The 26676-nt window shown below is 37.6% G+C and overlaps 1 protein-coding gene across 1 annotated transcript in view; it reads left to right on the plus strand.

The window, feature by feature from the left end:
* The window catches only part of KCNU1 (potassium calcium-activated channel subfamily U member 1), a 128994-nt gene that overhangs the window by 13298 nt on the left and 89020 nt on the right, over positions 1-26676 (plus strand). Inside the window, 9 exon segments of the mRNA XM_060086060.1 lie at positions 464-575; positions 1519-1594; positions 3306-3381; positions 9774-9944; positions 10889-10980; positions 13472-13582; positions 23357-23462; positions 24502-24584; positions 25668-25737. Of these exon segments, the coding sequence (XP_059942043.1) occupies positions 464-575; positions 1519-1594; positions 3306-3381; positions 9774-9944; positions 10889-10980; positions 13472-13582; positions 23357-23462; positions 24502-24584; positions 25668-25737 (897 nt within the window).

The following is a 26676-nucleotide window of genomic DNA, read 5'->3' on the forward strand; positions in this document are numbered from 1 at the left end:
CCAACCAAGCTTCTAGACCTTTTCCATTGAAGACCATCCTAAATCTTGTATCTTCGTTGCTCACAAATAGGGGGTTTTATCTATATAATTATATATATATCAGGAAGCTCTAGGAGCAGTAGAAAGGTCAAAGTGATTATTCTGAAGTGGGAGAGTTAAGATCTGGTAAGTAAGGTGGATTCATGTTCATTCATTGAATACCCCCTAAGGGTACAAGCTCTTTATCTATATGAATATATAGGTATATATATATATATATATATATTTATATATAAATGTGTATTTACTTATATAGCTATATAAATATATATGGGTGTATGTATGTATACATTGTATGTATGTAATAGAATGCAGTCAGAGCTTCAGTTGGTGGATGAAGTGTACCTGAAAAAAGCCACTCTTGTGTTCACTGTAAAATTTTTGAGGGTAACAGAATTTGGGGTCTTCTGTTTTCATTTCATAGTTTGTGGCAGCTGATGACAAGGTCAAGTTCTGGTTGGAGATGAATTCAATTGTAGACATCTTTACCATTCCACCAACCTTTATTTCTTATTATTTGAAGAGTAACTGGCTAGGTAGGTGAGTTGTGGGAATCAGAAGCAATCTCAAAAAAACCCCTCAACATTCATCCGTAAGTATCTTTTCATTTTCCTTTAAAGCCTAAATGGCGTTTAAAAAAATTCCTCCCCATGATTGTATGGTTTTGTAATACATTTTCAGAACCCATTCTTTTTTTTTACCCCAGTCCCTGGCGATGGGCCTGATGCCAGTAGGTGTACGAGGTTGTTTATTGTTATGGATTATCCGCACCTGAGGGCAGGGCCCCAACATCCTAGCCCCCTGTGGCACCTTTGTGCTGAGATCCCACATGACTGGGAGAAGTGAAAAGCCTCCCATGGTCTTTAAAAAGTATAAATCATCATATCCAGACATACGGTGACCTGTTAGAGATTTTTTTAATTAGTTACTTTGTCTTTAAGGTGGATGTATTGCCAGTACATGGGCATTCTGTGGCTTTTGTCAGTTTTTATGTAATCTTATATTATTATTTATTATCTACAAAATATTTTTTACTAGTGTTACTATCAAACTACATAAAGGCAAACAGCATGCAAACCCTGGGGAGCATATCACAGAGACTCTATAGTCAGGAGTTAAAGTGGTTTATGGATCATTTGCTCTCCATTCTAAAGTAGAGTTTAAATAGAGTTGTGCTTATTGCATACTTTGTAATAATAATACTACTCAGCAACCCTTCGAGGTAGGTATCATTATAATTCCCGCTTTACAGATGAGGAACCAGAGAAGCTAAGGGCGTTGCTTTAGATTACAACAGCCATTAAGTGAACCAGAATTTGAACCAGTGCTCAGGTCTTAAACTGATGACATTGTAAGATACTGTATTTGAGCATTTCAGGGAAAGAAAGAACGTAAGCCGTCCCAGGTGTGGTATAATTCACACTGCTCCCTTTGTGACCCTCAGCTTTCGGCAGCTTTCTTTTTTTGATTGCTTTGTAGGTTTAAGGTTCTTAAGAGCATTGCGGCTGCTGGAACTCCCTCAAATCTTGCAAATTCTGAGCGCCATCAGGACCAGGTAAATGCCAGCCCTACCTCAAGTACTACTTACTCACTCATTCGGATTAGGAAATTCAGATGTTAACTGAACCTTCAACTCAGCTCATTTCCCATCAGAAACTTCAGTGCAAAAGTCACAAAATCCCTTACTTTCCAAAATACCTTTCGCTTACTTTTCTCTCACTGCATTAACCTCACACACAGGCTGGAAACTTTGCAATCATCTTGAAGAGTTTGTTTCTTCTCTGTTTCTTGGACATACAATGTGTCAGTCCATTTAGGCTTTAATTCTCCCCACCACCAAAAAAAAATTTTTTTTAATCAAAGCAATTCAGACAAAATAGACTTTAAAATAAAAACTGTTACAAGAGATAAGGAAGGACACAACATAATGACCAAGGGATTAATCCAAGAAGAAGATATAACAATTGTAAATATTTGTGCACCCAACATAGGTGCACCTCAATACATAAGGCAAATGCTAGCAGCCATAAAAGGGGAAATCGACAGTAACACAATAATAGTGGGGGACAGATCGTCCTGACAGAGAATAAGGAAACACAAGCCTTAAATGACACATTAGACCAGATAGACTTAATTGATATTTATAGGACATTCCATCCGAAAGCAGCAGAATACACTTTCTTTCTCAAGTGCACACACAACATTCTCCAGGATAGATCACATCTTGGGTTGCAAATCAAGCCTCGGTGAATATAAGATAATTCAAATCCTATCAAGCATCTTTTCTGACCACAACACTATGAGATTAGAAATCAATTATAGGAAAAAAGCTATAAAAAACAAACACATGAAGGCTAAACAGTATGTTACTAAATAATCAATGGATCACTGAAGAAATCAGACACTTTGATTCTATACATTCTATACATGAATCGATCCTCTGCTGTCTAGGAATGTAAGACAATTCCTCCAAGCCTGAGAGCTGCCCAGCAGCAGCAGTGAGCTCTTGCTTACAGAAATAGAGCTACCTAAATATCTCCAAAAAATTAAAATTACAGTTTAAAAACAATCCAAACTACCTTTAAGCAGCAATCCTGTTAAAGTTTTAGGCAATTTGGTCTAACATTACCCACTCACAATCTCCATGCCTCTGCATTCTCACTAGAAGCATCAAATAGTACTGGCCAGGTGGGTGTCACTGCTAAGGGTTTATACTTTATGGAGCATTTGTGATCGGAAAGGGCTGTTCTTGTGTGGTCGGTAGCCTTGCTGAGAACCACAGAGATTTCAGCTAAACTCTAGGGCTTTCCTTAGGAGACAGGAGCTTGTTTGATCCTCTTCATTCAAAGATCCTGGTGTGAGTTTAGCAGTATGGAACTACATTTCTGTAATCTACTCAGAATTTCATTTTGCAAGCCCACTCTCTGGATCCTTGGGACACTGCCTTTTTTCAATATAATATTAGGCTAGTGGAGATCATCAGAACCTAAGCTTTTTGAACACGTGTGTGTGACGGGGTGTGCCTGAGAGTTGTGCATCTCCAATTTTAATATGTATACGAAGCAAGCAGGGGATCCTGTAACAATGCAGATCAGTAGGTCATGGCAGGGCGTGGGATGCTGCATTTCCAGGATGCTCCCGGGGAAGTGTAACATTGCTCCTGGTCCATGTCCCACACTTTGAGGAGCGAGAGTTTAGAGGATGAGGTATTTGTGGTGTTCGGGAACCTGTCAGAACCCAGCAGCTCTTTGTCTTTCTTCCCCTAGGGATTCAGTGAAGTTTTCCAGGCTGTTATCCATTGTTCTGAGTACCTTGTTCACTGCTGCAGGATTCATTCACCTGGTGAGCATCTCATCCAACTCCCCGATGTTGCGAGTGAGCATAAATGTCTTTTATTTGAAAAATGGAGGCAAACCTTCTGAGTTCCTGTCTCCATCACTGTAATCAGTGTGAGGTTTATCATTTCACCTCCTTTGGATGGGTTTTCTCCACCCCATACTTCTCACAAATATGTATCTCCTACACTCACGGTATCGATGTTCCTTCTTCCGACTTTCAAAACCTGCTCTTAGGAAAGGGTTTAATAAGTTTACTCTTCTAAGGTATAAGCAATAGGTAAAGTTTTTTGTTTTGTTTTGTTTTTTTGAGGTACGCGGGCCTCTCACTGTTGTGGCCTCTCCCGTTGCGGAGCACAGGCTCCGGACACGCAGGCTCAGCGGCCATGGCTCACGGGCCCAGCTGCTCCGCGGCATGTGGGATCCTCCCGGACCGGGGCACGAACCCATGTCCCCCGCATCGGCAGGCAGACTCTCAACCACTGCGCCACCAAGGAAGCCCTAAAGTTTATTACTGTATCATCATAGGGGTTCCAGCAATTTGAAAAAGTATAAAGGGTCAGAGAAATGAAGCCAGTGAGAGTATTTTGTACTTATAAAAGCTGGAGAGTTGGGTGAGGGAGCAGTTGCTGAGTTGCAAAGGGGAGTTTCGGGACTTTCTTGGTTCTCCTGGAATCAGTCTGTATACATAGCTGCCTCCTTCGCATACAAGAAAGGTTAGTTCTCATGCCATATAATCAGCAACATAATAAATGGACTTCAACAATAGGAAAGAAACTCCTGGACTTTATTGCTCCTGGAAAATTGAAGAGAAATCATTAGAAAATGCAGAAATTGAAGTGGGATGTTAAAAGCCTGCAAAGGCCTTTGAGAAAAGCAAAAACAAACAAAAAAATAGAGCAGAAGTCTTTTCCACTTGAGCCCTTCTCTCAAAATTAATTTAAAAATCACAAGGAAAAGGAAAAAAAAAAGTTAAAAACAAACCCATGTTCAGTTCATCAAGAAAAGTGTCAAACACCGAAACAGATACAAACTACTATGCATAAAATAGGTAAGCAACAAGGATTTACTTTATAGCACAGGGAATTATATTTAATATCTTGTAATAACCTATAATGGAAAATAATCAGAAAAAATTACTGAATCACTATGCTGTACACCTGAAACTAACACAATATTGTAAATCAACTATACTTCAATTAAAAAAAAAAGAAATCTGGGGCTTTCCTGGTGGCGCAGTGGTTGAGAGTCCGCCTGCTGATGCAGGGGACACGGGTTCGTGCCCCGGTCCGGGAAGATCCCACATGCCGCAGAGTGGCTGGGCCCGTGAGCCATGGCTGCTGAGCCTGTGCGTCCGGAGCCTGTGCTCCGTAACGTGAGAGGCCACAACAGTGAGAGGCCCGCGTACCGCAAAAAAAAAAAAAAAGAAATCTGAAACCAGCCACATCCTTCCTCATCATGCAAAGCAGGAGACAGATTTTCTGGAGAAGAAGTGTCACAGCAGTAAAGGTAGACCCCTGCATCTGGAGGTTTAGCTGAAGGGCCATGGGTCTACACTGGGAGAAGCAGTCACCAGTGTTCCTGTAGAGACCTGTTGGCCATCACAGAACGGTAGGCAAGAGGATGCTAAAGGAGAAACCATGGTAACAGGTTTTGGGGTTTTTTTTTTTTGGCCTTTAATAGAGGTTCCAGTGAGGGACTTTCAGGTTGAATGGGGCCTACAGGCATATTTTATTGGACCTAAGATGTTCGTATTATCTGTTTGCTATTTTTGTATTGGTTACTAAGTTTTTTAAGAGAGCTCATATTAAAAATCCTGGATTTCTGGATTCTTTGCAAAAACACAAGATTCTGACAACCCACTCTCCCAAGGCCACCAACAGCCCTAGCTGAAGAGTAGCTGCTCCCTGTAAATCTCACAGGCTTCTGGTTTGAACACAGTCTCAGGCCCTTCTAAGCACATGAGCATGTGCTCCTATGGGGCGTCCAGTCAGCCTGGGGAGGAGACCTCCAGCGAGGATGCGTGCAGAGAAAGAGGGAGAAGCCACCTGATGGTTTTGGACTCAGGGCCATCTACTATGGGTCACACCAACATCTGAAATGTGAAAAACCTAGAAAAGCTGTAACCCAGAGCAGAAAGTTAGTGGATTTTGTTCAGAGGATATTTGAAATGACAAACCGAAATAAAAGCTATGATTGTCCCAACTGTCCCAAGTCATTCCTTCCCGTACTCACACTGTCCTTCAGCTAAAAGTTGATACCATTGGAGGGTGAGTGTCTACCAGAAAGGAATCAACATGATGCCTATGCTAAAATTCTGCCCCAAACAGGGAGTGTGTTAGAAAGCAGAGACATCAGTATAACAATTACATCACATAACGGCTGTCAGAGCAACAATAACAAGATAATTTGCCCAGGGGAACAAAGGAAATGTTAAGGAAAAGCCCTCCTTATACAAGGCTTTAAAAAACTGAAAACGATACTTCAAACAAAATACTTAAGGTTTTAAATAAAAGATTACTAAACGGTAGCAGGAGTTGGAAAACGGCCCAAAGATACCAGAGAAAAAGAAGAAAAAAGTTTTACAGAACCAAACATCACATTAGAGGGGACACAAATGTGATAAGTGTGACAGAAATATGCTCAGAAACATGGCGGACAGGATTGAGGCAAAAACACCGCCAGGGAACAGGACAAAGATACTTACATGATACGGAGAAAAAACATGAAAGATGGGTCATGTTGATTTGACATACTGTAAAATTCACGTTCCTGAAGAAGAGGACACAAATATGGTATCAGAAAAATGTTTGAATATAAAGTATTGAATCTGTAGATTAGAGGGTATACGGTATCCCAGTAGAAATAACCCTAAATGAGTCCAACCATAGTTTGGAACAATTACCAACCTTTAAGGGTAAGGAGAGAATCTAAGCAGAACAAAGAAAGGTCTACATTAGGGGGGAAATGAAACTAGCCTCGGATATCTTGCCAGCATCAGTCAGTGCAGGAAGGTGACAGGGCAGTGTCTGCCAAGGTTGTGGACAAGTGTAACCATCCGTCATTTTAAGCACATGGAAGAGAGAAGAACATCATGAGTCCCTTTTAAAAATGACCTTGATAAAATCCAGCCACATAGGAGATGAGTCAAAACCAAGACCTCAAGAATGAGGAAACCATGATAAAAAGGAGTGATGGTGATTACTGACTGAGTTGAAAATAGAACAAAGACACAACCTAGGGAATTGTGGGTACAGACTAGAGCACACATGTACCATGTAAAAATAATAAAACCAATACAAATAATGGAGAGGTAGGCAGGGATGAGAGTGTCCTCACGTCCTCCGTCTCCGTAGCACAGCTCACCTAAGGTTGAAACATAAGGTTTAAAAGTGTAAAGTTTCAGTTTTGAAATGTGACATTAAAAATAGGTAACAATTCAATATATTCACATTGGCCCATAATCCTTCATCTTTATTTCCCATCTGGGGCTGAGGGTCGATGCTAGCATGGTCCAGGGCAAGAGCAGGGTGGCCAGGTAGACCAGCAGGAGTGACAGGTCTTAGGAGTGGGGAGGGGTTTGAAGCACTAAAGCAGTACTTCCAAAGAGCGTGAGTTAAATGGGAAAGGGTTATTTAACTTACTGTGAAGGAGATTTCTAGGTTGAAATAAGTTTAGTTTCAGTTTGTAAAACATGTTGTACAAGGGTATGATGGAAGCCCTGTGCTAAGATGTTTACAAGACACTGTGGGGCTTTAGCTTACAGCAAACTGTCCCAAGCAACACTTCAACTCCTGGAAAAATATACATATACACACATATGTGTATATATATATATTATAGTATATATATCATATATATGAGTTTTTAAATTGAAGTATAGTTGCTGTACAGTATTATAGGTTACAGTGTACAATATCGTGATTCACAATTTTTAAAGCTTATACTCCATTTATAGTTATTATAAAATATTGGCTATATTCCCCATGTTGTACAATATATCCTTGTAGCTTATGTTATACCTAATAGTTTGTGCCTCTTACTCCCCTACCCCTATATTGCCCCTCCTCCCTTCCCTCTCCCTATTGGTAACCAATAGTTTGTTCTCTATATCTGTGAATCTGTTTATTCTTTGTTATATTCATTAGTTGGTTGTATTTTTTAGATTCCACATATGATATCATTCAGTATTTATCTTTCTCTGTCTGACTTATTTCACTTAACATAATACCGTTCGAGTCCATCCATGTTGCTACAAATGGCAGAATGTCATTCTCTTTTATGGCTGAGTAGTATTTCATTGTATATATATACCACATCTTTTTCCATTCATCTGTTGTTGCATACTTAGGTTGCTTCCCTATCTTGGCAATTGTAAATAATGCTGCTATGAACATTGGGTTGCATGTATCTTTTTGAATTAGTGTTTTTAGTTTTTTTTTTTTTTCAGATATATACCCAGGAGTGGAATTGCTGGGTCATATAGTTGTTCTATTTTTAATTTTTTGAGGAACCTCCATACTGTCTTCTACAGTGGCAGTACCAATTTACATTCCCACCAACAGTGTAGGAGGATTCCATTTTCTCCACATCCTCACCAACATTTGTCATTTGTGTTCTTTTTGATGATGGCTGTTCTGACAGGTGTGAGATGACATCTCATTGTGGTTAGGATTTGCACTTGATTTGCAACATGATTAATGATGTTGAGTATCTTTTAATGTGCCTGTTGGCCATCTGCATGTCCTCTTTGGAAAAATGTCTATTCAGGTCTTTGGCCCATTTTTTAATTGTTTTTTTTGGTTTGTTTTTTTGATGTTGAGTTGTAGGAACTGTTTATATATTTTGGATATTGACCCCTCATCGGTCATATCATTTGCAAATATTTTCTCCCATTCAGTAAGTTGTCTTTTCATTTTGTAGATGGTCTCCTTCACTGTACAAAAGCTTTTAAGTTTAATTAGGTCCCACTTGTTTATTTTTATTTTTATTTCCTTTGCTTTAGGAGACAGATCCAAAAAAACTATTGCTTTGATTTATGTCAAAGAGTGTTCTGCCTATGTTTTCCTCTAGGAGTTTTATCTGTGTGATTCAAACTTGGTTTTCTTACAGTACAGTAGTCTTAGAAAGCAGTAAAGGCTCCAGATCCGTGGAAGCTGATTAGTAGACTTTGCATCCAAATCTACTACCAGCCCTGAGAGTTAAGTATAGACATGCCATCTCCTTATTTGGGAGTGGAGTGTTAGAGGACCCCACACTCCTCACCTACTCATCCAACTTAAGAAGGAGGCAGCGGTTGGCACACCACTTTAAAAAGGTGATCGAACGCCTAAGCAAAGCACATTATTTCCAGGTTTCATTCTGGTTCTTAGCAACAAAACAAAAAACCTACTTTCCCTAGCCATCTCTAGCATTTTACCGTCTCTCGTGGAAAAGTGGAAATGGAAAACATCTAGGAAATAAGTACTATTTTGGGAAAAAATGTCTAAAAACGGAAACATAAAGGAAATTTTGTATATATTCTATATAATTAATGTTTGTTATATATCCTAACAAATGATATATATGTATAAATTTATATATATATTCTATAAAGTGTAATGCCATTGCCTAAGTTACTCTTTTTGTTTAAGGTAAAAAAAAAATCGGATAAACCTAGGTTTCTTAAAATGTGAAGATTTAGAGGGAAAATCAGAGGAAGATTTTTCCAGAGTTTCTTTTTTTTCTTTTAATTGAAGTATAGTTTATGTACAATATTATATGTTACAGGTGTACAATATAGTGATTCACAATTTTTAAAGGTTATACTCTGTTTATAGTTACTATAAAATATAGGCTATATTTCCCATATTGTACAGTATATCCTTGTAGCTTATTTCAGAGTTTCTTTTTTATCACTGAAAAGATTTTTGCAGGGAGAGAGGAAAGTAATCTGGAAAACTTGTTTGCTCTTCCTGAGACTCCAGCATGCATGCTCTTAAGCTCACTGAGATGAAGCCCATTTAAGTGCTGCTTTCCTTCATGATGATCCTGATCTGGTGTAAAATGAGGGTGAATAATAATTGCTCAGTCTGACAGCCTCTGAATCCCGTGGCTCCAGGATGGGAGGATGTGCCCACAGGAAAAGAGATGTTGTCAGCCATTCCCCCCATTGAGCATCTCCACTGTGGGCTCAAGCTACACACCCCTCAGATTTGAGCAGTAATCACCATGAAGGGAAACAAGACTTCACAATTACTACCCACAATTTGCAAACCCTTCACAGCGACCTGGGAATCATTTACTCTTTTCATTTGGATTGAATTAAATGAAACAAATCGAAAGTTGTGCTTATTCTTTATAAATTTTTTCCTTGGATTCCATTCAGAGACCTTTCCTGAGTCCTCTCTCTTTGGACAGGTAGAAAATTCTGGTGATCCCTGGCTCAAAGGTAGAAATTCACAAAATATTTCATACTTTGAGTCCATTTACCTGGTCATGGCAACAACGTCAACTGTCGGCTTTGGAGATGTGGTGGCCAAGACATCCCTAGGACGGACCTTCATCATGTTCTTCACCCTGGGGAGTTTGGTGACGAATATTTTTATATCTTTTGAATATTGCTACATAAACCAAAAACATTTGGTTAATGGTGAGAAACAAAGGGATATAGGTTTGAGAGTGAATGTTGCATTATTCAGAGCGGGTGTCAAATGAAAATGAAGAGATATGTGAACCCCATATTTTCCAAACTGCATCCCCTGGAGCACATGATGTAATTGTTCGATTTCCAGGGATGAGGGTGGTAGACAAAGGAGATCAGACTTTCCTAATTAGCCTCTGCACTGATTTGAGCAACCGCATCTTCCTTCATCTTTTGCCCTTTGGATTATAGTCTTTCTTCCAAAGAGGAAGGGGATTTGAGAAAATTTCTGCAGGAAATTGTGTTCTTTCCAGCCCAAATGAGTAAACTCTCTCTAAACCAGCATTTTACTACACAGATAAAGTGAACATCTGTGCTTGGTTCACGAGTGTGTCAAGGACAAAAGAAGCCTCCTTTTCTTTTAGTGACTTTAATGGCAATTCCTTAATAACCATCACTGAGTTCTCCACTCTACCTTTCTGATATCCCCCTGTCCATGTCATTGTTACATCCCCTCATTTCTGTCATTTTCCCTTAGCCCTACTCTGTCCCATATGCTTTATTTTTTCCCCAAGTCCCAAATAGTATCAAGTGAAAGAGTCAGAAAGGCAGTTAGAAGTGATGACAGGACAAAATGGGTGGGGAGGTTGCCTTACTGCTTGCATTTGCTTTCATCTTTTTGAAGGATGAAAAGCATTTTATTAAATTTTAACCAAATCCAAAGGCTGAAGTAGGGAAGAAAATTGGTCTCCCTTTAAAAGCACAGTTCCCAGTCATGCCCTTCTTAGAAGAGAAAAAGTTTTACGTACTTGCTTTCTCCTTTGTAATCTTGGAATTTTGGAGTATCCTTGGAAGTAATGAGACCTCAGGTTTTATTTGCCGATCATTTTAGGTTCTGTTTGCGAACTACGTCCCTGAAATGGTGGAGCTTTTTGGTAACAAGAGGAAGTACACCAGTTCCTATGAAGTGGTCAAAGGAAAGAAGTAAGTAGCTTTCAGGTATAATTTCTACAGTTTGAGGTATTCTACTAAGTCACTCTCCCTTTCGAAACACTATTGCCTGGCCTAGGTGGATATGTTGGCAAGGTCCTCATTCACTAAAGAGGGCCATGCTGGAATAAATACCATGAGAAGATATTTGCTACTTGATACACACGACCATCTAGATGCTCATAAGAGGATTCAATAAACTAGAATGACAGATATGTTGTCATTCGGTGTCACATGCTGATTGTGCCAATATTTGTACATTCCTTATCTCAGACTGTTCTCTTATATCCATTACTGATTGTCTTACTCATTTTAACCATGTGGTTGACTCATGGCTAACTTTACATAATGGATCAAATTAAAGTCACAGTTCGAATTTAAAATAATTCAATTCAGTTGTCTTAGCCCAACTTCCCTAAAGCTCATCCATGGGAAGAGGCTTGCTAGAGGGAGGAGGGGTTTCAGCCTGTCCTCCAGTCCTTCACAGATCACCTGCTCTGTCCACGGCACAGCTGTTTGTTCCCAGGAGCGAAGTGGATTTGGAGTTGTTTTTACTCTACTTCTCTGTGGATATATGTTACCTCCATTGCCATTATGATTTTTCCTACCTAAGAAGAAGATAAGGAATTGGAAATCTTAAATTCAAAGCGATTCTTTTTTATTTAGTCTCTTACCTGCTCTAGAGGAAAGAGGCGCAGTGGAGATAAACTCCTTTGGAGTGATGTCTTAGCACAGTTGGATAAAAACCAACATTGATCCAGGAGTATGAAGAGGAAGGTAACAAAATGAAGTGAATGAAAAACAAATATTGGAAACAATGAAATAAGCTAGATGAGCCGAAGTCTAACCCAGTTCATCTCACACATGCTAAACAGGCCAGTAAGGTCTGGAAAATAGAAGGTTAACTTAGGCTAAAATTACGCTTTCAGTTTTCTTACATGACTAATGGGAAGAAAATAGCTTCTTTATGTATGTGAAGCCTAAGGAAATGGACAGCTCTTTTTCACCATAGAAGTTACATGCATGGATCTGGGGACCTGTGCTAGATGCCTCTCCATTGGACTCACTTGTTCTGTGAGTCCTGGATAATGTTTAGGTGCAGGAGATAAACCAGAATAACCTAGATGCTGGCGCTGCCTCAGCCATAGCGTTTGGCTGTGGGAAAATCAGTGAGCCATTGCGAGCTCAGCCGTTCCTCAGTGGAGAAAGATGACACCAGCCAGCCAGGAGTCAAGTGGCAAATCAAGTGAAATGAACACACGTGCAACTCCATTATGAATTATAAATAACCGAGAAAAATCTAGCAGTTACGATAGTTATCCTTAAATGCCTGAAAAGCTATGTGTGATTTAAATGTGTGGAATCATTCCCTACAGAAATCTTATGCTCCTTTTGTATATTGGAGATGCAGTCCTTGGTGTTTCTAAGTTTAAAATCTAGGTGGAACAAATACCAACTTTTTTTTCTTAACATCTTTACTGGAGTATAACTGCTTTACAACGTTGTGTTAGTTTCTGCTGTATAACAAAGTGAATCAGCTATATGCATACATATATCCCCATATCCCTTCCCTCTTGTGTCTCCCTCCCAGCCTCCCTATCCCACCCCTCTAGGTGGTCACAAAGCACCGAGCTGATCTCCCTGTGCTATGCTGCTGCTTCCCACTAGCTATCTATTTTACATTTGGTAGTGTAGATATGTCTTTGCCACTCTCTCGCTTCGTCCCAGCTTACCCTTCCCCCTCCCCGTGTCCTCAAATCCATTCTCTACATCAGCATCTTTATTCCTGTCCTGCCCCTAGGCTCTCCATGACCTCTTTTTTTTTTTAGATTCCATATATATGTGTTAGCATACAGTATTTGTTTTTCTATTTCTGACTTACACACTTCCTAACACCATACACAGAAGTAAACTCAAAATGGATTAAAGCCCTAAATGTAAGGCCAGACAGTATAAAACTCTTAGAGGAAAACATAGGCAGAACACTCTATGACATAAATCACAGCAAGATCCCTTTTGACCCACCTCCTAGAGAAATGGAAATAAAAACAAAAATAAACAAATGGGACCTAATGAAACTTAAAAGCTTTTGCACAGCAAAGGAAACCATAAACAAGACGAAAAGACAACCCTCAGAATGGGAGAAAATATTTGCAAACGAAGCAACTGACAAAGGATTAATCTCCAAAATATACAAGCAGCTCATGCAGCTCAATATCAAAAACACAAACCACCCACCCAGTCCAAAAATGGGCAGAAGACCTAAATAGACATTTCTGCAAAGATGATACAGATTGCCAACCAACACGTGAAAAATTGCTCAGCATCACTAATCATTAGAGAAATGCAAATCAAAACTACAATGAGGTATCAAATACCAACTTTTATTTCAAACTAAGTTTAAGCTAATTGTCCATCTCTAAATCTAGACAGGAAGATACTTCTGTTCCTGGGATGATCCACCTCCCATGTTTTCACTTTCTAGGTTCATTGTGGTCTGTGGAAACATCACTGTGGACAGTGTGACGGCTTTCCTGAGGAATTTTCTCCGCCATAAGGCAGGGGAGATCAACACTGAGATTGTTTTCCTGGGAGAGTAAGTGTATCTATATGACCCATGGGCAGGGACTACTTGAAATATGTGTGAATATTTGTAATGGAAGAAAATTGCCCTTGTGGTATTAATTCTTAAAATTCGGAAATAATAGTAAGCAATAAGTAAGGAAAAAGCAGTTCATGACCAGAGTTAACCTCTGAAAATATATCTTGCCAGATGTTTTTCCCAGTGAAACACTGGGAAATGCCTATTTAATACAAAAAGAGTTTTAAGTAGGCAACGTGGTTTCTAAGTTCTATTTTACCATTTTGGTTGCTAATGAGATTGAGCAATTTTTGTGTGTTTTGATGGTTTGTGTTTTTTTTTGAAATGGCTCTTCATTTCTTTTATCCTCTTTTCTATGAGGAGGGTCCTCTGTTACTTTGCTGACTTTTAAGCCTCATTATATTTTTATATTAGCTGCTTTGTGTCATATGTTGTAAATACTTTTTTCCTCTCCCTTTGCTTTTTAACTTTTTTGCATGCTTTTGTTGTAAATCGAATACAGAAGCATCCGATTTACATGGACTCTAATCCATCAGCTCTTTCCTTTTGGCTTTCTGCTTTTCTGACATGCTAGACCCCTCTGTCCTAGAATTAAGTAACTATCTCTCTAGCATTTTTAGTTTTTCATATTGAAATGTTTTCTATTTAAGCTCTCTGGAATTGACTTTGTGTAATGTGTAGGGAACTAACTTCTTTATTTTTTTCCAAATGGTCAATCCATTAACCAGACATCACTCACTAAATAAGTCACCCAGATATGAAATGACATTTTGATTTTATCGAGGATTGCCTATCGGATCACCTCGGCCTTCACGCATTTCATAGTTGAACACTGTACTCTCTTTACATTCTGACACTTTCAACCCACCGTTACTTGGGCTCTCAGGTGTGAGATAACCAGTAAGCATTTTGAATTTCCTTATGGTGCTGTTGACAGACAGCCAGGAGTTCTGCTTCAAGATCATTGTCATGCCTGTCTTTTTAATAATTTGTGTATTACTTGAATCTTTACTTAAAAAATAGTAAAAAAAAAAAAGTGCTAAAACCAGTGATAAGAGACTAATAATTGTAACCCAGCTGAGACAAGAGGAAGTCATTAAATGAGTGGAAAGTAACTTCTTTTATCTGCTGATGTATTTTCATAGACTAATGTAGGTTATTGTAGGTACTCGTCAAGGTAATGAATGAAATTTCTTAAATGGTACAAAATGTTGGAAGTGCCTATCTAGAATTTTGTCAGTTACATCTATACTCTGAAGACTCCAAAATTGATGTCCCCCACTAGACATTCTCTGTGGCTTCATAGTCACACAACTAATTGCTTACTGGGTATTTCCACCCCAGTGTTTCAAAGGCCCCTCAGACTCAACATTTTCAAAAGTAAACTCATGATTTAATGTCCAACTTGTCCATCTCACAAGGCAAATTAAAAAATTAAACATTAAAAAACAAGAAGGAAAGGAAACAGCTTTTCCTGTCTCAGCAAGTGGGACCTCATCAATGCTGGTCCTTAAAACAGAAAACTAGGCGTTGCCTTTGACTTTACTGTCTCCCTCAAACCCTGTGTACACGTTCATCATCAATTGCATCTTCTACATAAATCCTAATTCTACCATTTTGTCTCCACTCTCACAACCCTGTTCAAAGTTCCTATCTTGTCTCTCCTGAACTTCTGTAAAGGCTACTTTATTGATCTGTTCTTTCTGCTCAGAAGCTCTTCTGCTTTATGTGACTGATTTATTTTCATCTCCCAGCACTCAGAGTCCTTCCCTGGCCAACGTATCTAAATTAACGTCTTCTAATTCTCCTATCTCATCACTCCATTTATTTGCTTTAAAGCAATTATCACAGTCTGTGATTGTGGTAGATTTTCCTTTGGTGCAGAGGTTCACATTACCTTTCCTTACTGTACATTCGTGCTGCTCCTCTCAATAAACCTGTGCTGGCCTTTGACTTAACTTGAGAAATAGAATTCAGCAGAGGGAAGACTGTGGTAGATTGTTTTTTAAAAGATGGCTACCAGAAACCCCTCCCAAACCTAGGTAACTGATATAGAAATTGACACTTTTCTTTCTTTGGTTACTTGCTTATTATTTAAAGCAAAACAATATCCAAGATATTATATTATAAAATGTCATAAAGATAAAATATTAATTTATGTTTCTATAATTCAGGATAACTAGTAGCATGCAACAAAAACTAACTATGGCTAAATTAACAGAAAAAAAAATTGATATTATGTAGCTCTCAAAACATCCAGAAGAGCCAGATAACTAGGCTTAGAGAATATACAACAATGAATAATGATGAGATATTTATTTCCTTGAGTAGTTTGTATTGTTATTGTGCCTGAGTGGGTACATAAATATTGATTTATGATTCTTTATATTGAATGCATACATCCTATACACTTGGTATATGTGCAATTTTTCACAATCAAATGAAAAGATGAAAACTTTCTAGAGTTGAAAAAAGATATCAGTTCTCAGATTGGAAAGGTACAATAATGCTGATCAGGATAAATGAAAATCATGTACACACAGGCACGTTGTCATAACATGTAAGGCAGGGGTCCTCAACCCACCTCTCCACAGCCTGTTAGGAACCGGGCCACACAGCAGGAGGTGAACGGCAGGCGAGCGAGCGAAGCTTCATCTGCCACTCCCCATCGCTCACCTTACTACCTAAACCATCCACCGCCCCACCTCCCATCCATGGAAAAATTGTCTTCCATGAAACCGGTCCCTGGTGCCAAAAAGGTTGGGGACCGCTGCTGTAAGGGTCACCTAATTCAGCAGTTGTTGAGGGATGGGTCAGATCCGTGTAGGAATCCAGAAGATAGTACTATTCCGGAAAGTAATACAGGAACATAACTTACACATCAAATAGCAAAATACTTACCACCAAATATTTAACCCCTTCCTATGTTTCCAGTCTCACTGCTCAGAGGTAACTATTTCTTCTAAGTTTAAATCTATGTTTTATCACACTTCTGACTCCTCAGTTGTACACAGTATTTATTCATCACTTGATATTTTGCAGATGTATATTATTCAACCCTCTTCACCACTTTCCCTTCTTCAGTTGTTCCATTATAGTTATCCTAATTTGTAATTACAGCGACAGTGTTTATATCATCATGGCTAATAAATGTTGGTCTTTGATAACAGTACATTTCCTCAAATTTTCTTCCAGTACTTAATGATCGCCTCCTTTTTATATGTCTATCATTAAATATTTTCCAATAGATATATCACATGCATAGCAATAAATGTTTTCTAACGTTTTCAACATTAAATAATCTCATAAGAACAAAAGTTGAGTGAAAAATTCCCAAGAGTTGCACAGGAGTCACTGGAGCATAGAAAAAATATCTTAGAACTTACATTTATTTTTAAAATAGCAAGGTAATAATTAAGCAGCATGTTTAAAACTCTTTATCCCAAATTATAACTCAGAAAGAAAATTACATAGAATTACAGTATACATTAAAATGAATTACTATGAAGTGAACACCCATGTAACCACCACCCAAATCAAGATATATTCTATTGCCAGCACCCCAGGAAAACCCTCCCCAATTATAACCCAATCTTTAGTCCCTAGAGATAATTATGATCTTGACTTTATATCTTACATTTATTAATTGTCCTATTTCCTATGTTTATTTAGAATATTTAAGTTTTTCCTGTTTTTAAACTCACATAAGTGGAATATAAATTTATTTAGTTCAATATTGCGTTTGTAAGATTCATCCTTGTTGCAGCTGGATGTAGCTGTACCTATTCATTTTCTTTACTGTGTAGTAGAGCATTCCATTATATAAATACACCACAATTTTTCTTAATCCATTCTACTGTTGGTTGACATTTCTCCTCTATTTTGGCTATTATGAAGAATGTTGCTTTGAAAATTCTTATATATGTGTCCTGCTCCCCAGGCATTAAATTGCAGGGTAGTAAATCTTCCTGTAACAGAACTGTCAGTCATTCAAAATGTTTTTTCTGGTCTGCACTTCCACCAGCAGCACTGAGAGCTCCTTTTACCATATACAGCCTTACTACTGCTTGGAAATGTAGCTTCCCATCCTACCTAACACTTAGAAACGTCAGTCTTTTTAGTTTTAGCCGTTCTTTGGAATAGTGTTTTGCAAGACAGTGTATCTTATTGTGGTTTATAATCTCATTTTTCTGGTTAGTAATGAGGCCAAGCATATATTCATATGTATAAGGCATTTGGGTTCCCTCTTATGAAATGGCTGTTATCTTGCCCATTTTTTAAATTAGAATATAGTTGATTTACAACGTTGTGTTAGTTTCTGGTATACAGAAGGTGATTTAATATATACATATTCTTCTTCCTATTATTTTCTATTATGCTTCTTTTTGCCCATTTTTATCCTAAATTAAGTGCAGATCTGCCAGTGACAAGCTCTTTTTTTTTTTTTTTTTAATGTAAGGACATCTATTTTCTTTTCTTTTCTTTTCTTTTTTTTTGTGATACGCAGGCCTCTCACTGTTGTGGCCTCTCCCATTGCGGAGCACAGGCTCCGGACGCATAGGCTCAGCAGCCATGGCTCCCGGGCCCAGCCACTCCACGGCATGTGGGATCCTCCCGGACCAGGGCACGAACCCGTGTCCGCTGCATTGGCAGGTGGACTCTCAGCCACTGCGCCACCAGGGAAGCCCCTTCTTTTCATTCTTGAAAGATAATTTTATGGATATAGAGTTCTAAGCTGCCACATTTTATCCTTAAGAACCATGAAAGTATTATTCTGTTGATTTCTGGCTTTGGTTTTTGCTATTAAGAAGTCTGTTAAACTATCTTCTTTCATGAATTATCTTCTTAAAAAAATTATGTGTTGTACTTAATGTGAAAGTATGTTATACATTTACTATGATGTGTGTAGTTTTGAATTTCTGATAATTTATTGTGCTTAGTATTCATGAGTCTTTCTGAGTCTCCAGGTTGGTGTTTTCCACCATTTCTGGAAGATTTTCAATTATTTCTTCAAATATTGCCCTTGTCACTATGTTCTTTCTCCTCCTTTTCTGGGAATTCGATTATAAGAATGTTAGTCCTTTTTTTTACTGTGCCAAATATATTTCTTACCCTCTGTTTTGTATTTCTCCTCTTTTTTGTATCTCTATATTACATTCTGGATACTTTATTCTGATCTACCTTCCAGGTTCCTACTTCTCTCTTTATCTGTGTTTAATCTATTTACAAACTCATTCATTGAGTTTTTAATTTGAGTTATTGTATTTTTCAGTTCCAGAATTTATACTTGGTTCTTTATCAAATATTCTCTGTTTTCATAGTTGCTTGTGTTTCCAAGGTTACCTTTTATTCATTTCAATAAAATAAACATAATTATGTTGTAGTTTGTGTCCAGTAATTCTATGTCTTAAGTCTTTGGTTTTTCTTGTCTGTTGTTTCCACTGGTTGTTACACATAATATCTTCTTTCCTTTGTGTGCTTTTTTGTCTTAGATTATGTGCTTATTCTTCTATTAAAAATGTTTATAGAAATAACTGGTAGCCTAGAAAAATATTACATTCGTCCAGAGAGGATTTTTTTAAAATTATTTATTTATTTATTTATTTATTTATTTATTTATGGCTGTGTTGGGTCTTCGTTTCTGTGCGAGGGCTTTCTCTTGCCCCGTTGTGGCAAGTGGGGGCCACTCTTCATCGCGGTGCATGGGCCTCTCACTATTGCGGCCTCTCTCGTTGCGGAGCACAGGCTCCAGATGTGCAGCCTCAGTAATTGTGGCTCATGGGCCTAGTTGCTCCATGGCATGTGGGATCTTCCCAGGCCAGGGCTTGAACCCATGTCCCCTGCATTGGCAGGCAGATTCTCAACTGCACCACCAGGGAAGTCCCCAGAGAGGATATTTATTTACTTCTTCCAAGTACAATGGGGCACTTGTGCCTTAGGACCACGTAAATCCAAATTCAACACTTGAGGTTCACTGTACTACCCAGGTGACAAACTCAGAATGAAAGTACATCTGAAAACTAATTTATTCAATTTTTCACTTCTTCTCTGCCTGCATACCTTTGTTATGCCAGGTTAAAATTTGGAGAAGTTATTAAAGTCTTCATTTTGTGTGTCAGGGGAGCTGGAAGTTTTTGGACCCCTTACCCTATGACATCACCAGAATGTTAGCTCAGTTTGGTAGCTGTATCTTCTGAATTACTAAATGCTTTGGGGGGTGGGGGGACTGGACTTAACCTCCAAGACCTTGATTTCTTACAGATTTTGGCCTGGAAATTCTTCACGGTCTGGTTATGTCTTTCATGATTTATTAGATGTTTTTATATTTCATCCAGCATTTTTATATATCCTTAGTAGAAGGTTGGCTGAAATTATCTAGTTTACTATGCCTGAAAACAAAGGCCCCAGCTCTAGTGATGTTTAATATATGAAAACATGCAAAGCTCTCACTTGTTCACATATGTTTTTTTTTTTTTTTTTTTGCGGTATGCGGGCCTCTCACTGCCGTGGCCTCCCCCGTTGCGGAGCACAGGCTCCGGACGCGCAGGCTCCGGATGCGCAGGCTCAGCGGCCATGGCTCACGGGCCCAGCCGCTCCGCGGCATATGGGATCCTCCCAGACCGGGGCACGAACCCGTATCCCCTGCATCGGCAGGCGGACTCTCAACCACTTGCGCCACCAGGGAGGCCCTATTCACATATGTTTTAAGGGAATAGGGGAAGTTTTACTCAAGAGGATTGACAAGTTCAGAGAATTTCCAAATATTGCAGTTGATAGTGGGCCAGATAACAAAAGTATTGTATAGTCTATTATAAGGATTTGGCTTTAAGGAAGTTGCCTTTTCTCTGAATCAGTTCTGAATTCTTGGAGGATTTTCAGCAGAGTTATGGCATAACTAGATTTAGTTTTCTTCTTTAGTGTTGGGAAATTAGAATTGGATTTATCGTAATTCTTACAACAACCTTTGTACTTGACTTATACATAAGCACATTTTGGTTGTTTGTTTTTGTAAGTAGCTGTTTTTAATAATGCTCTAAGCACCAGTACATGAACTCACCATCAAGACAAAATTTAGAACAGAACCCGTATCTAACTATATGATCCTACCCACATTTCATACTGCTCTCAATTGTTTTGTACATCATCATCATTCTTTATCTCTCCTATAGTTTTATTGCAATTATGTACAGTCTTAAAATGTTTAGCTATGTTTAACTTTACAGGAGGAAGATCACACCAATGGAATCTTGTGGTACTTAGATTTTCCTCATTTTATATTTCTAAGATACACTCATTTTTCTGAGTGTTGCTGTAGTTAATTGTTTACTGTTATATGCTATTTCATTGACAGAATAAACCTTAGTTTATTTATCCACTCTTGGTGTGATTTGCATTGTTTCTAGATTTTTCTATTGGAAATAATTTTGTTATTAACATGGCTTATGTATGGCTCTTAGTGGACCTGTGCAAGAGTGTCTGTGTATGTGTGTGTGTGGGGGAGGGTGGTTTAATGGTGTGAAGAATGTGAATGTTCATTTTTAAGAGATAATATCATTTTTTACTAGTGGTTGCACCATTTTTCAAGCTTATCAGCAATGTGTAAGGGACTTTGTGTAGTTATACATCTACATTCTTTCTAACAATTGACATGGTCATACTTTTTAATCTTTGCAGTGGAATCAGTGTAAAGTGGAATCTCATCGTGGTTTTGATTTATAAGCCTCTTATCACTAAGTATGTAGTTTCTCTTCATGTTTATTAGCCATACATGTTTCCTCTTTCTGTGAAAAGCCTATTGATGCATTTTACCTGTTTTTGTATTGGATTGTTTGTGGGGTTTTTCTTATTTAATTTCTAGGAGTGCTTAATGTATTCTTGACACTAACTCTTCATCAGTGATCTGAATTGTAACTATATTTTTCCAGTTTATAACTTGTCTTTTCACTGAGTATTAGAAGTATTTTGATATTCAAAAGTTTTTAATATTATTATAGTTCAAATTTTCAATCATTTCAATTGTATTTAATGATTTTTTTGGTTTTTGTTTAGAAATTTTTCCGTATCCCAATATTTAAAAGATATTTAATTACGTTTCCTATTAAGAATTTTTAATTTTTTTGATGTTTAAATCTCTAATTATACTGGAATTTGTTTTTTTATGGCATGACACATGAATGAAACTTCAGCTTCTTCCATAGATAACCATTTTATCAATGCTAGTTATTGAATAAACCCTTTTCCTCTCACTGATCTGACATGCTACCAGTATAAATAGGTCTATTCAATGTTTTTTTAATCAATTTATCTCTTACTACATTAATGCTATACTTTTTTAATTGCTAAAGATTCATAATTAATCCTTATACATCTTAGGGCAGGTTTTCCCTCCTTGCTCTTCTTTTTTCAATAGTTGACAAGCTCTTCTTGGTCCTTTATCTGTCATATAAATTTTATAATCATTTTATCATGAACTATGAAAAACCCTGTGGAAATTGATGGGAGGAATCTAATTGAAACTTTGGTTTAAAATTGATTCTTTGTGTTACAAATTCTTTCTAACTCTGACTATACTATGGTTGTCTACTTATTTAGATCTCATTTAGTGTCTCAATAATATTGTATAATTTCCCAGGCTTGCTGATGTTTATTATATATTATGTAATTTTACATATGTGTATATGTAATATTTGTGACATCTATATTTATAAGTACTTATATATATTTGAATGATATGAAATATCATTCAGCCCTAAAAAAGGAAGGAAGTCCTGTCACTTGCAACAACATGGATGAACCTGGCAGGCATTATAAGCTGGTGAAATAAGCCAGAGAGAGAAAGACAAATGCATGGTGTCACTTATATCTGGAATTTTTTTAAAAAGCCACACTTATAGAAACAGAAAGTAGAAAGATGGTTTGCCAGAGTCTGGGGATTGGGGGAAATAGGGAGAGGTTGGTAAAAAGAGTACAAACTTTCAGTTTTAAGATGAATAAGGTGTGAGGATCTAACGTAAAACATGGTGACAATAGTTGATAACACTTTATTGTATAATTGAAATTTGCTAGGAGAGTAGAATTTAAATGTCATCACCCCCCAAAAAGGTAAATATATGAGGTGATGGATGTGTTAATTAAATAATGGGAGGGATCCTTTCACAGTGTGTACATACATCAAATCATCATGTTGTACACTAACTGTCTTACAATTTTAACTGTCAATTTTGCCTCAATAAAGGTGAAAAAAATTTAAATTAGATATCTTAAATATTGTTTGCAGAATTTCTAAATATCAAACTTGATGATTATTTTTTCTCCTTGATCTGTCAGTAATTGAGAGAGATGCATTGAAATCTGTCATTACAGTGGCAGATTCATCTATTTCTCTCATTTTGTTAAAATTTTTCATATATTTAGAAGCTATTTTATTAAATTCATAGTTGTTTTAGAATGCTGTGTCTTTTTGAATAATTGAAATGTTTTCACTGATCCTGAACTTCTTTGTTCTTAGTAATTCGCCCCCCCCACTTTTTTGCTTAATCTGATTTGTATTTTTTCATGTCTCTGTGATTGATTGCCCCTGAGCTTCAGACCCATTTCTGGAATTAGGCTAGTGGTATCCACATCACCTAAGCACATGGATTAATAATGGAGGATGGATGTTTTCCAAGAGAAGATTAGAGTTTTTATTAAGTGCACTAAATAATATAACAATCTCTAAACAAAAGCCTATCTTCTTTTTCCGTATCTGGCACTATGTTCTTTGTCCAGGGTTCCTCCTTCTTTGGAATTGGAAACCATATTTAAGTGCTACATGGCCTATACAACTTTCGTTTCTGGATCTGCACTGAAGTGGGAGGATCTGAGGCGAGTTGCGGTGAGATCTAGTTCTTTTCCTCCTTGTCGTTTTCCTAAGCTGCAGCAATTAAGACAATAGTGTGTATTGCTCTTCCTGAAGGATTACTCCAGACTCTTGAATTGGGGGAAATAGGACTTTTTCAACTTTAAAAACTGATCATAAAGAAGTGTTAGTAATTGACCTCCAAATCCTTCTTGACAGATACCAAGCAGACCTCACTATTTACCTACATTTATATTTAAATAATTTCACTAAATTCTCTATCTAGAACAGTTTTATGTTATCAGTCTAAGAGATCTGAAAAAGTTGTGGATAGCAGAAGTGTGTTAGATCTTTCTATCCAAGTGGGATTCTTACCAGATGACAGATTTCTAGGAGTCTGTCAGCTTTTATGAGCTTCTCCTAAACACACTGATATGCCCTCTGATAGGAAAGGCATGAAGGAAAATAGCAGAGATCCCAATTAGGCTGAGACTAAAAGACATGAGCAACAGCCAACCCTCTAGACACCTTGCGTTTAAGATCAAGGCCAACTTCCTCTCATGTTTTAGGTTTCGCACAATCATATGGAGCAAAAGGTTCCGTTTTTTTAAAGCAGAGATCTATAGAGTCAACACAAAGAATTGAAGCAAAAATTGACACAGTATAATCTTTCTCTTTCCTGCGACTTGGGGTTATAAGATCCACTTCAGTAATTTTTTTTGCTATTCTGAAAGGTAAATAAATATATGGGAAGTCACTTAAAAAGATCTTATTACCCATCACTACTCATAAATTGATGTTTCTGGATGATAGAAAAACATCATTATGCACTTGTTCCATTTTAAAGCAATCTACATCTATGTTGGAGACTCTGGTCCGTCTATGCAGCCTCTTTCAGCATTTGCTGGACTGTGATTCTGATGTAAAGACATCCTTATCACAAGTCCTTCCCAAGTGTGCTCTCTTTCTTATTGGAAATTGTATGATGAAACCATAAGAAAACCCCAAAGGGGAACATGTCAGCATTTCCCGTATGTAATTAACAAGGTGGCTGTTGTTTAATCTTGAAGAATAGGTGGACTCTGCAGAAGCATGCCTGATTATAGCCAACCCTCTGTGCAGTGATTCACATGCTGAAGACACTTCAAACATTATGAGGTAAGAAGCTGGCACTGTGTCTTAACATGCTCCAATGCTGGTCTTATTTTTACCTCTTTTAAAATAAAGCCCCTTGCATAGGACTAAACAGATGTCATGTATCACAACACAGGGTTCATCATATTCCAGGTTTCTGCCTTATTTTTTGGCCCCGGATACTGTGCAGATGTATGAAAAAGGAAGTCAAAATAGAGTTTACTGTGTGTCAATGTGCTTCTCCACTTACTTTCCTGGAGTTCTGTAGGGATAATAGCTGTCTAAATTTAAAAAGCAAGCATACGAGTAACTGATAACTGTTCAGATAGCACCATTCTGACTAACAGCCCCTCAAAACTAAAGACAGCCTTTGTGGTTTGTGAACCTTTTTCGTAGACTTTATTTACTGGGGTTTTTCTCCAGTAGTCCTAGTGAAAGATTGTGCATGGTTCAGTATGATGTGCTTTTGACTATTGGCAGTATTTTCAAGATGGCTAGGGTTAGTGTTACCATCTTGAACTGTGAACTGTCTATGAGCAGGAACTCAATTTGTGGTAAGAGATTCAAACTGTCATTGTAAGGGCAATGCCATTGTACCTAACCCAGATGAACTGTTAGCCCCCAGAGCAAAATAAATACACATAGCTGAAGGTGACTCTACAAAAAGCAAGAAAAGGCTGAGAACTTGTAACATACAGTAAATATAAGATAGATCTTAGTTTCTTAAATTGTAAAATAAGAAAGTTGGATTAGACAGTCTGTTAGCTACTTTGAGCTATAGATAGCAATTCAGTCTCTGTTTTTTTCTGTAATTAATGTGTTTGAGTTTGAAGACTAAAATATATGAAACTGATTATTTCCTCCTCAAGAATTGCTCCCAGAAGACCACTCTTAATACCAAAAGCTTACCTTTCTATAGATTTAATTTACTAAGTCACTAAAACTGTAGCACTCTTCTGTGTGTGCTATTAAAGATCATAACAATGAACTTTATAATGTGCTGTTTTCCTGTGCTTACCCACACATCAACTTAACTTTGAATTGAATTATATTATAAAGACATTGGATATGGCACATCACTAATGAGCATATTTGTTATTTTTGTAGGGTACTCTCTATCAAGAACTATTACCCTAATACCAGAGTCATCATACAGATACTTCAGTCCCATAACAAGGTATTGTAACATTATAGCCTGTTCAGTCTCCTCCCCTTTTAGTCTGTAGAACTAAATGAACTTAGTTCATCTAAGTAATATATGAACTTATTACTTTATAATGAGTCTACACACAAAAAGCTTTTGCCAGTGGCAGGTGAAATTTGGAGCCCCATTAAGATTGTTAATTACATAAAAATGTAAATTTGGAAAGAGTTATGTTTACATACTTTAAAAGCTATTGCCTGATGGTCTGAAGTCCAGTCTTTCTGAATCTAGGTGCTGACTGAGATCCTCCCCTTTGGGACATGGACAGGTCTTGGCACACCCTTAAGTACTGGGAGCCACTAAAAATAAAGTAGGCAGATTGGACAATGACAAGGGTTTGAGAAACAACCAAGGGCTAAGGCAGGGTTGAACAATAAGATTCATCTACTACACAAGTCCACTCATCAAGACAGGGAGAGGAGGCTTTTTTGTCCAATGCACAGAAACCAACACAGTCAAATAAAAGGAAGAAACAGAGGAATATCTTCCAAACAAAAGAACAAGACAAAACCTCAGAAAAAGACCTTAATGAAAAAGATATAAGTTACTTTTCTGATAGAGAGTTTTAAATAACAGTCATAAAGATGCTCACTGAGCTCAGGAGAAGAATGGATGAACAAAGTGAAAATTTCAACAGAGAGATAGAAAATATTAAAAAGTACCAAATAGAAGTCACAGTGCTGAGGAATACAATAACTGAACTGCAAAAAAAAAAAAAAAAAAAAAAAACAATAGAGAGGTTCAACAGCAGACCAGTGGAAGTAGAAGAAAGGATCAGCAAACCTGAAGACAGGATATAGAGTGTTGACCTCACATAATCAGAGCAGCAGAAAGAAAAAAGAATGAAAAAGAGTGAAGATAACTTAAAGGGACTTATGGGACAATATCAAGTGGACCAACATTCACATTATA

This window comes from Mesoplodon densirostris, chromosome 20, assembly GCF_025265405.1.
Source record: "Mesoplodon densirostris isolate mMesDen1 chromosome 20, mMesDen1 primary haplotype, whole genome shotgun sequence".
Taxonomy (NCBI): Eukaryota; Metazoa; Chordata; class Mammalia; order Artiodactyla; family Ziphiidae; genus Mesoplodon; species Mesoplodon densirostris.